At 37.6% G+C, this 11,507-nt stretch overlaps 2 protein-coding genes across 2 annotated transcripts; both read right to left on the reverse strand.

Annotated features, from left to right (window-relative positions):
- Nucleotides 1-181: 181 nt before the first annotated feature.
- Nucleotides 182-7,859, reverse strand: LOC118042857 (protein TPLATE). The gene is made up of 7 exons (XM_035050584.2): nucleotides 6,556-7,859; nucleotides 5,623-6,219; nucleotides 4,470-4,831; nucleotides 3,063-3,366; nucleotides 2,263-2,385; nucleotides 1,255-1,704; nucleotides 182-1,002 (listed from the first exon to the last, which is right to left on the reverse strand). Exons 1-7 carry the CDS (start codon nucleotides 7,684-7,686, stop codon nucleotides 469-471), a joined length of 3,501 nt encoding a protein of 1,166 aa, XP_034906475.1. The 5' UTR covers nucleotides 7,687-7,859; the 3' UTR covers nucleotides 182-468.
- A 582-nt stretch (nucleotides 7,860-8,441) lies between these two features.
- On the reverse strand, nucleotides 8,442-10,308 carry LOC118042856 (4-coumarate--CoA ligase-like 5). The gene is made up of 5 exons (XM_035050583.2): nucleotides 9,991-10,308; nucleotides 9,726-9,820; nucleotides 9,545-9,612; nucleotides 9,249-9,351; nucleotides 8,442-8,823 (listed from the first exon to the last, which is right to left on the reverse strand). Exons 1-5 carry the CDS (start codon nucleotides 9,995-9,997, stop codon nucleotides 8,695-8,697), a joined length of 402 nt encoding a protein of 133 aa, XP_034906474.1. The 5' UTR covers nucleotides 9,998-10,308; the 3' UTR covers nucleotides 8,442-8,694.
- Nucleotides 10,309-11,507: the final 1,199 nt, after the last annotated feature.

Raw genomic sequence — 11,507 nt, forward strand, 5'->3', positions numbered from 1 at the left:
AGCGTTTGCAAAACTGACAAGGCTATCTCCTGTTTCTCTAGCATGACTTGAATCTTTTCCCTCAATCAATTCGTTCAACATGGGTTACTGTGTCATTACAACCACTGAGAAGATGCCTGTATTAGCACAAGATAAACCTGAACGTAAATGTGCTGGCGCCACTGCCGCCAATCAAGTCATCAACACAAAATTTCAACTCTTTTTCAATCCAAAGCTTGCAAAACAATTTTCTCTCGAAAATGAAAAAGTTGTACAGAACAATCCGGGTTTCAAAGCAGAAAAGAGCAAACTGAAACACTGACAGGCCGGCGCGTGATGATGTACAAGGGGGTATCCCCATAAAAGAAAGGGAGACTAAAAAATGAGAAGACGCTCGGTAACCAAATTTTGCAGATGTCAAAACTAGAATTCTAAAGGGTACAAAGAATGCTATCTAACTCTCTTCACAATCATGGCAAAAGATTGTCATTAATTTACTGTCGAGCTTCTTTCTTTACACAGAACGTGCCATTCTTGGAGCACGGCTGTTTGAAGAGCCATGTGCTCAACCTCCTCTGCGGTTAATTTTGACAGGGTTCCTTTTGGTTTTTTACCATCTTCCTTGTGCTCTTTCTTATCGCCATCATTCTCATTTTCTTTCTTTTCCTCGTCATCCTCTTTCTCCTCCTCTTCTTCATCATCAGATTTTGGAGTTTTGGGTGGTGGTTGGGCTGCCTTAAACAGGGCTATTCTTTCCATTGAAATCCTAAGCCTTTCAGCAGCAGCCTCTTTCACTTCATCTTCAGGCATGTACTCCACACCTCCATCAGCAAGGTCATCCAACCAGCTCTGCAAGTCTGCTTCAATCTCCTTTGTGATTGACGCATCAGATGCTCGGACAACAAATTTGCAGATCATCGTTGTTGTTTCATCACCCAGATCAACATTTCTGCTCATTTCACTGGCTCCAAATATCATCATGCCCAAGAAGCCTCCATACCAAGTTTTGGCAGCATAGCAAAGCTGTCACACAATAGGGAACTTCAAATTTTATTTCACACAACACATTAAATAGTTTCAGAAAAACTACACAAGGTACAATAACATTGGCTTCTTTCTGAGTTCAAGCTGGTGAAATATGATAGAAACTGGCCAATTTAAAATTGAATGTAACTGAGGTGAGTTGTATAGTATGAGCAACGAGAAAGGGATGAGTTCTAGTGGACAAAACTCAGCTCTAATAGTTAAAACCTCAAACAATAGAGAGAGTCCTACCTGAAACCCTGCCACTGTCCGGATGATGTGTGAACAAACTCTGTGGAAAGGCTTGGAAGACAAGGATTTTAGTCCACCAAGGAAAGGAGAAGAACCATATTGCTGCGCAGCAGTGGCCTTGAAGCCACTTCCTTCATAAATGTATGTGCCAGTATACTCTACTACAGCTGGTAAACTAGGCCATAAGCGGAAGAACTCAACAGGCGAAATTTTATGTGGCAAAAGAAGTTCAGTCAGCGGAATTTTGTAAGGCTGGCACCTCAAAATCACAGGTTCTCCTAGTTCTGGTCTCGAGCTTCTCTTCTGTTTCATGATCTGTTGATCCTCCTCAGCATAATCACCATCATTTATTGCACCCCTTCCATAGAATGGGTAGTATAAGACTTGAACCCAGAGGGCACATCTCTCAAAATGGGACACACCCAATGTAACACTGCAAAGTACTGGATCCTATGCACAGAATCAATTGCACAGATCAAAGATTCTGAAAGTGAAGGTATTGCAATAAAAAAAAGAACACTGAAAACAAACAGTATTAGCAATGGCGTAAGAGGAATAGCATCCAGTGCCACAAAAGTTACGACCAGAAACCCACCCCACCCCCCATGAAATTCAAGAAAGATCATCATTTCACCTCTCACCTACAGTTTTCTTGCTACAGTTAGATACAGCTCAACCACAATTTTCAGAAAAATAGTCAAAGACTTTTTCATTCCTACACCACAGTTAAAAATAATGAAAAGTGGGACATGAATAGCAACTAGAACACAACATCCATTAACAAAAAAAATACCCAGAAGGAAGGTATTTGGCGGCAAAAGGTCATTTCCTTCCAGAATGAACACCCAATCAATAACATTTATAAATTTGCTTTGATATTTTTATAAAAAAAATTGCCTATCATATGATAAAAAGAGCTTAAGAAAACCACATTGCAAAGCCACACACGGAAAAGAAACAGTGCCAATTTTAGGAAGAACAAGTATTTGAGACGGTACAAAAAGATACCTGTGAAACAAGATTACGCAACTGTCGCACAGCTTGAGTAGATCCATCCATAAAATATAATCCACCGGATAACCCAACTCGAATATCCACCCTATCCAGTTCAAGTTCAGTCAAATTTAAAACCTGCAAAGAGTTCAGAGTGAGTATGATCAACAAAAAAAGAATGTATCTCCATAGCAACATCTACAGAATAGGAAAAATGTGAGAGATTACTATGCTTTTAACTTCTTCTTTTTTGATTTCTATGATGTATAGAAACTAACCTCCAAGGTATTGCGTTCTTAGCTTACATAATAACTGCAATATTAGTAAGTTGCTATGCTGGAAAAAAGTTATTAGAATACAAATAAGTTTGACTCCTCAATCAATTGCAATTAGCACAAACTACAGACCAAGTGATCCAAACACAACTTAAAACTTTCAACCCTAATATTGACAGGGGGGAGATTGGATTTCAATCATTAAATCAAATATTGTTGCGTAAGCACAAATGCTCTATCAAGTAGAGTTCCTGAGAAACAAACTGCTAGTAACATGTTCTTTTAAACATTAATTTGGGTCCAAGAATTTGTATGAAGTGAAATTTTAGTTACATCTTAACTCTTATCCACCACTCTGTTTATTTTGTTCATAACATCCCTCGTTTTAGTGATAAGGAGAGCTACTGAGTCATGATATGGAAGTACTTGACTTCAAGCTTTTAATTACCAATTCATTCTAAGCTATATTATACAGAAAAAAACTGCTATATTGGTCAATGGAAGAATCCAAGACTGTTATGAGTATGAAAAAGGTCTAACCTTTAGATGAAGAGTAATCCTACCATCGCCCGAGTCTGCCAAATGATAAGCTTCAACATAGCAAGGATCGCTACTACCAGTCAAAGTATGTGCAGTAGGCTGAAGCTTGAGCAGTGGAGAGTCAATTCCTTTTGTCAACAAAATAGTTAATTCACTTGGATCTGGTCTCCAAAGCTCCAAAATAGCCCTGTGAACTAATCCTTCCAATTTTCTGTCCTGAGCAGCAGCTGCTTCATAAAACTGAACAGTAAGTTTGTGGTGGCTAAATGGGTAGTCTCCTCTGGCTTCGCTAACGCCAGTCCACCTGAGAGAGAAATGTCACATCTCAATTCCATGCATAGCGAATTTCTCTTTCTTTTGTTTCTTTTTTTGGTTAAAAAATGAGTTCGCATAACAACATTATTACCATGTGTTTAAGAAGAAAGGCCGGTGAGAACTGTAGAAAACAGAGTGAAAAATAACTGAACTTAAATTATTTCTAGTTTACTACTACCAAAAGCATATGCTTCAAATCAATAACTAACAAATTGCTAAAATAGAAGAAAGGAGAAGGTGAGGAGATGCCTATGCTTGTGAATTCCCAAAATATCTTTCTTTTTCCTTTTTTAGTTTTTGAGTAAAAGAAGATTCCCAAAGAAAAATTGGGAAAAAAAGGGGACATGTCTAGCCTAGGCTTCCTTGTATCGCATGAATATCATGGACAAGAGAAGACATGCAAAGGTCTTCTCATGTACCAATAAAAACACCATGCATACATTGATAGAAGCGCACAAAATTGCATTTGCAAACAATTTTGTGAGCTTCTATCAATGTATGCATGGTGCTTCAAAAGAAATAATAATTGCATTTGAAGACATGCATAGGTCTTCTCATGTACCAACATCATCTTTGAATACCTTAAGAAATAATAATTGGCAAGGCTTGAGAAAACAGCTTTGAAAGATTGATTTCATTAAAGCGTATGGGGAAAACGTGTGCAAAAGCCCAAGATGTGCCATGGGTGAAAGGACTGAAGGAAGATTCAATAACTGTGAAACTAATGAGAATTAAGGCACTTTTGATCACAAGGACAGGAATAAAAGAATTCATCTAGCTAGAAGCCTAATGTAGAAATATGCAGAGACACGTGCATATCCAACATACAGGAAAACCAACTGGGTTTCACCCAGTTCCATGTCATCAAAATGATGCAGCACATTACAGCTCAATCTGGAGAAAGCATGAGGAAATAATGTATGGAAAGCACATTCTTGGATACAGATACGAACTAGGGAAGATTCAGGGACAGAACATCATACACCGTGTTGCTATAATATTGAATATCATTAGCAGGTTCAATAATAAAAATAATATCAGAACTTTGTCACTCTCAAATTCAGAATTATGGTAATGAGGAGAAATGCACACCTGCTATCAGGATGATTTTGAACATATTTAATCCTCTGCAATATCAAGCGGCATTGGTGCTTGTTGACCGAATCAGCCAAACCATTGTTTCTAAACTCTTCAAGCTCTTTAGACAGTAACTGGCCAGCCCTAAGGCTTCGTGATCCCAATCTCTGAGCACTTAAAAGAACTGCCTGAACATCTTGAAGCCTATTTGATGTATTTGCAGGCGAATCAACATTAAATAGAACCTTGTGGATATTTGATATAATAATGTTCAGTGGATCATCAGGATCATCAGCTAGAAGTGGATCCAAACCTTCTAGATTTATGTGTTCAGAAATAGCCCAAATAAGACGGGCATATATTCTTGGGGTGTTTACCTGTTAAATTGACAGAGAAGTAAGATAGCAGATGATCATTGAACCTTTGTCAACTTGGAATAAAATCAGTATTTTGAACATGAAAGTAGAATGGAGGAAAGGAATAAATAAACAAACATGAATTGAGAGAGTTTAACATTGAGGAAAATAAATCCATCGAGAAATAACAACCATATAACATTAATTTTAACTACATATTTATCCAAATGAGTGTTTCTTTAGCTCCTGACATTCGCAGAAAGCACCCACAAATAACAATAGTTGATCCATCAAGAACTTGGAGTTCCAAACATGAATAGAGAACTCAATATTCCATGCCACAGAATTTTCAAGCACCATCAACAGAGTATGAAACGGGTAACATGAAAAGCGCTGCTAACCAGCTACAAAACTGATAGTTGAAATCAAGATGCATACACAGAAGAAGAGCTAGCTACTCTAGCATTACATTTGTTAATAAAAGGCCTGGTGTCACTGATGAACATCAAGCAAGCAATTAGCTTTTTTATCTCATATAACCAGAAAGCTTACACAAGCATGGTGCTGCACAAAATTCAAAGAAACATAAAAGTCTGAAGGCAATGGTTGCCAAAAGCCAGACTGTTGTTTAGTCCACATATAAGTGATCAAGTTTACCAATTTGTTAGAAAGAAATACTATCCCTCTTATCAGCTGCAAAATCACTAAATGTTATAAACTGGAAAGTGCACTGCAAATCGCGTGATATTCATGCATGGCTAACACCTCAGGCTTTCAGCAAATTTGGATGATATTCAAAGAAGAGTGCATACCTCTCGTAGATCTTTCACAAGTTCACGTTGCAAATTTTGCAACCTTGTCTCATTCAAGATTTGATCTTGAGAAGCACCATCTTTAATAGTTTTCACTCCTCCCCTGGTATCATATATATGGCACAACCTCACAAGCAGCTTCAAATAGCAATCAACTGCATATGTCCTGCCATTACAATCCCATTTGACACAAGGCCTGCACACTTCAACAACTTCCAAAGCTGGCTCTGTCCAGTTTAATGCACCATAACCAGTTCCATAAGCCAAAGCTCCAATAACTCTGCTCTCCATTCCTGAGCTCTTTTGTTCAGGCAAAGGTAGAGACAACTGAAAGCAACTTTCCACTAGTGATGCCACCAACTCCTCCCTAAATAAGCTTTTACTTCTCACACTATTGAGATCATCTCTTATCCTTGCATCCTCAAAAAGAGAGGCAATATCAGTGCCAGCAAGAGGTTTCTGACCTCTTCTAACACTTTCTTTAGCAAAAAGGTCAACACAGAGTGCTGTTCTACAAATGCAAGCTAAAGCATGCATACGGTCTGATTCAGCCCTCAGATTTCTCACCATAAGCAGCAGCTTCTTAAACAATGAAACCTTCAAGCATTAAAATTTACCACATCAATGAATGACCAAAACTAGTTAACAAAAGACAAGATATTACTAAATGGTTTTACTCAGAGGATCTTCTTTGACCTCATTTAGAGAAAATATTCCAAAATGTAGTTAAAAAATCACATCACTTAAACAATGCATTTCTTAATCCTACATTGCTTCCATTAGAGCAAATTAAGTCTAAGCAAACTTAATGCACTCTTTTCAGGGCACTACTTACTAACTACTAAGAGCAGTGTTTTGAGCGCTAGTCAAATGTTATTCTGCCTCATTGCTCCCAATATACGGAATTAGTAAATATAAGAATAAAAATCTTACCTGCATATGAAGATCAAGTAGGTGCAGATTTGTAACAACAGCTCTAACAATACTCTCCCTTGCAGAAGAAAACTCTTGCCTATCCCAAAGTGTCAAAATTGCAATAATAGACTGTGAAGCCCACTCTGGCTTCCCTCCAGGCACATCAGCCAAGTACAACATATTAATCCCCACCTCAAAAATCAAAACCGGATCCAACGATGACACCAAAAACGGCGCCAAGTGTGTGACCACATCCGAAACCCCAACCAACCTCTCTGCATTCGAGTCCACAACACTTCCATTAACACCACTGCCTGTTCCTGCTTTCGAAAGCTTCCTAATCACCTCCACACTCCCAGATGCCACTGCCTTCACTGAAAACACAAGTGGAAAAACCGTAGCCCTAAAAGTCTCTACTGGTAAGATCAATGATCTCGACATCAACGCATTCCTTCTCTTCCACACAAAATCCACCATTGAAGAGACCCAATTCGACCTAATCGCCAATGAATTCTCGCTATCAACTAACTTATCCCCCGCTAACCGACTCATCCTCTTCGAATCAAACTCTTGAAACAACCTCCCAACTGATTCAAAGGCAACTTTCGAAACCGCATCCGATTTATCCAACATGTTCCCCCCCATCCTCACCCACCAATTCGAGACCTTATCTAACAAATTCACATTATTCTCACACAGCGTAACCAAATCATCACGTGCTAAAACACAGCCTAGGGTTTCAGTAATCGAGAATCTCAAATTATCACTCTGCGAATCAAAACAACCAGATATTTCCGCGTTGGAATCCGTAATAAGCTTGGAGAGAGCATGTGAAGGCAATGCAGCGAGGATGGATATAGCAGCAGCAGTGACGTCGGGATCAGGGAAGTGGAGATCGGAGCGGATACCGGAGAGGACAGTGTCCCAGAGATCGGCGGTGAGGCGAGAGGAACGGATTAAGTCGAAAGCGAGTTTTTTACAGACTGCGGAGGCAGGAGAGGCGACGATCTCTTCAACGGCGGATTTGGCGAGGATAGAAATGTCGCGACCGGCTGCGGATTGCTGGAGAGCTTGGAGAAGTGCGCCAGTCTGGCGGAGAGCGTCATTTGAACGGAGGTCTGCTTGGATCTGGGCGTAAAGAATGTCCATATCGTTGGAATTTTATAAAAAAGAACTGGGATTTATTTCTCGTTTAGTGTTTGGGTGATTTTGGACATGAATGAATGCTTGTTGAATCGAGAGAGAAGGGAGGGCAGGCGGTGATGGGATGACTAAACGACATGCCGTTTGTTATTTCTTCCCATGATAAACGGTAAATTCTGATATAAGAGTAGTTGATTAACATTTTTTTAAAAAAAAAAAATTTCCAACGCAAGTGCGCATGTGAAGTTTCATTTAATTTATGCTAACACGACGGTTATATTGATATGATAACGTGTTTGTCATGTGGACGCTTGGCTCTTTATTTTATTTTTTATCAAGTGTTTGTTCCTGTATTTTATTTTATCTTGGTGTTTAAACTTTCAAAAGGAGTTTGACTGATTTTTTTTTAATATTTTTATATTTTTTTTAAAAAAATAAGACTAATCTTATTTAAGGTTTTTAGTTATCCCTTCTAATAAATGTACTTTCTAGATATTTAACTTGTGTTATTATCTTTACAGAAATATATGAGTGTCTTAACTATTAAATTAATATTTTATTAATATTTTATTGATAATTAAAATAATATAAAATGTGATTAAGAAAATTAATTTTTTTTTAGTAATTATTCAAAAAAAAAAAAACTATTAAGTACACATCCACCGCTATTTAATGTTTTTTTTTTCCTTTTATCTCATATAATGATGTCAACAAGACACTTAATAAAAACATTAACTAATAAATTAAAAAAAAATGCATTCGATTAATAAATTATTAAACATTGAGATGCTTAAATAAAAATAAATAAATATAAAAGCTTTTCGCAAGGAGTGCTTGAGCATTTTACGCAGGAAACAATGTTCTCCTCGTTTACTGATTGTTATTATGTTACAGTCACCGGTCTGCTGTCTTCAGCTGTAAAAGCATTTAATTTAATAACTCATCCTTAGAGGATATGATGAGAAAGATCAGCACTTCCAAATATTTTTCCAGTATTTTGAAATCATCTGCAAATTACATCTTCGATGGAGGCAGTGCTGGAAAGGCCATGTTCCTCAAATCCCTCCTCAATATTTTCCCAGCGGGGCTCCTTGGTATGGAACTGACAAAGGCTGCGCGCCTTATTTTCTTGTATGGTGCGACCTGTTCTTGAGCAAAATATGTCAGCAGAGCATTTTTATGGATTAGAATCTTTAATACAGGCAGGATAGATGATTTGATGAGCATAAATAGATTAGACCAGAGGCAGACAAATGATATTTGCAGATCCTCTGTAACTCTATGATATTCATGCACACAGAACCGAAGGAGTCTGCAGATAATAGCTCCATTCAACTGGAGATGATGTTGAGGTTTGGGAGATGCATCATCTCCCTCCCTCTCCGAGAAGATTTGGGAACGGTATCTGCAGAACTTTTGGCTCCTATGATGCCTTCAGGATTTGATGGCAGCACATTGTGATGTTCTTGCCATCCATCCCAAATCCATGAATTCATGTTACAAAACCAACCCTACCAGACAGTAAGCTCAAAAGGGAAAATAGTTACAAGCATTGAGATTAAAAACACCTGCTTCGAAACAAAATCCATTATGCCTCGTTCATCGATGCTGCTCTGAGGCTGTTTCACCAGAAAAACCAAGGGAACCTGACCAGCTTCCTCATCAGGGTATCTGCAAATTCTTCAGTGTATCAGAACTCAGAATCTATTGATTGAGGACCATGATTAGTAGACAGTGCAACAGAATCCAGCAAATTCTTTAATCCCTCTACAAATGCAGCACATAATCACTTGCTCACTCTAAATCATGATAAAGGGAAAAGGGAAAAAAGGACCCCCATAAACTCAAAAGAGTGAAAACTTACGGTATCACGGCGGCATCAGCTATCTCTGGATGGGACTGAAGCCATTGCTCTAGTTCAGCAGGAGCGACCTGCATATATAGTAATTCCAATTGTTTGCGGAATTCAGTTTATGCTTAATTCTAATTCCTTGATATGCTTCGAACCGAGCCAGAAACTCTGAGATCGATATTACAGAGTTTACCTGATATCCCTTGTCAATATAACAAAGATCACCAGTCCTCAACCAACCATTTGGTTCCAAGGTAGCAGAAGTTGCTCCAGGATCTCCAGCATAACCTGCAGCGACATCACAGAATCTTAGTCTCAGTAAGGTTCAAGGCACTAAGTAAAAATAAGCAGAATCTTACTTTTGATCATCAGGCAAAATATTTAAATGCATTCACAGATAATTAGTCGTTCATGTGCGTGCTGCGCGGGATGTTCCTAATTGAAATCCAAGGTTTTACCTTTCATTATCGTGGCTCCTCTAATCCAAAGCTCTCTCAGGCAAGCCGTCACTTGTATCAGGATCAACAATTTTTGCTTCGCAACTGGGTGTCAGCTTTCCTGCAGAGCCCCAACGGCGAATTTCTCCTGGACCATTTGACCAGGACACTGGCCCAGTGGATTCAGATAGCCCATAACCCTTCATTTTGTAATAATGAAATGCAGGTTAGCATTTGTAAAAGGCATACCGATCTCATACGAGTCAATGTGGATGACTCTTGTAATTTCTAATTGAAACAACATGCTAGCCAATGGAAACTGTTCGAGAGCTTAATATATTCTCCTTTTAATTTTCAAGTTAAGAAATGAAAATAGTACCCATCTCTATCAGCCGGGTTGGATGAGACCAATCCTGGCCGTTTAATCATATTACTGTATCAAAAAATTATTTTAATTTAAAAAGTTTAAGGAATTGCCAAAATAATTTTATATTATTTTATAACTATAAAAATGAATCATGTGAATGATTATTTGCATGCATCAACACAATATTCTTTTAAGAAAACTCCTATTTGTGCACATATCAAATTGTGTTAATCTCAACTATACAATATATTGTTATCTATTTTTGACCTCATAAGAAAATAAAAAATAAAAAGAAAATTCAAATATACAAAAAGATTTACATGAAGAAAGCCCAGAAGATTGTCCAAATTGGTGGTGAAGAAACAAAATAACAAGTGGAAAAGTTAGAGGACCAAAATGATAAGTGAAAAAGTTGGTGCCTCCTCGATCTCGATGTCCCGCAACGTCATGCACCCATGTGCAACAGAATAACAACTCCACAAAAGGGATTTCTTTTCCTTTTTTTTTTTACAGTCTTGGACCAAGCTTTATGTGTTTTATGTGATTTATTTGATTTGATGTGTTTAAATTTTCTCATTTGGCTTATTTTTTTTATCATGTTTTATCATGCTCATGCATGTATGTTGGATATGGATGAATGTCTTCATGTATACTAGTTTATTTATGATATATTGCTTTGGAATGCATACTCATGGAAATTTTAGGTTAGGCAAGGAAGTGGCAACTTACTCTATGACTTTCAGTCAAAGTTTAAATTTGTGAAACCATTTAACTCTTTGTTAAGTGCTCGAATTGATAGTGATTGATATACGTACTATCTCATTACTTATTGAACCCTTAAATTACCTTCATAAGGATAATCATTAGGACAACAAAAGATCCTTTTGAGATTAGATAATGCCTCCCTCAATATCTCACGTAAAAGGACATTTATAAAAAGTATGTTCCACAAATAAATATTGTTGCATTAAGACATGTTCAACCCTAAAAAAAATCTTGAATTACAGGATTTAGGACTGATAACATGACTACCATTAAATAAAATGACCTCTGTTGAATATATATTGGATTTTGAATCCCTACAGCTATTAAAAAGGGATTTGCTTGAGACTGAATGTTAGTATATTGCCACCCATAAAAAAAATATGAATTGCTCTGGAAACGACTTGAA

This window comes from Populus alba, chromosome 1 (assembly GCF_005239225.2).
Source record: "Populus alba chromosome 1, ASM523922v2, whole genome shotgun sequence".
NCBI classification, from domain to species: Eukaryota; Viridiplantae; Streptophyta; class Magnoliopsida; order Malpighiales; family Salicaceae; genus Populus; species Populus alba.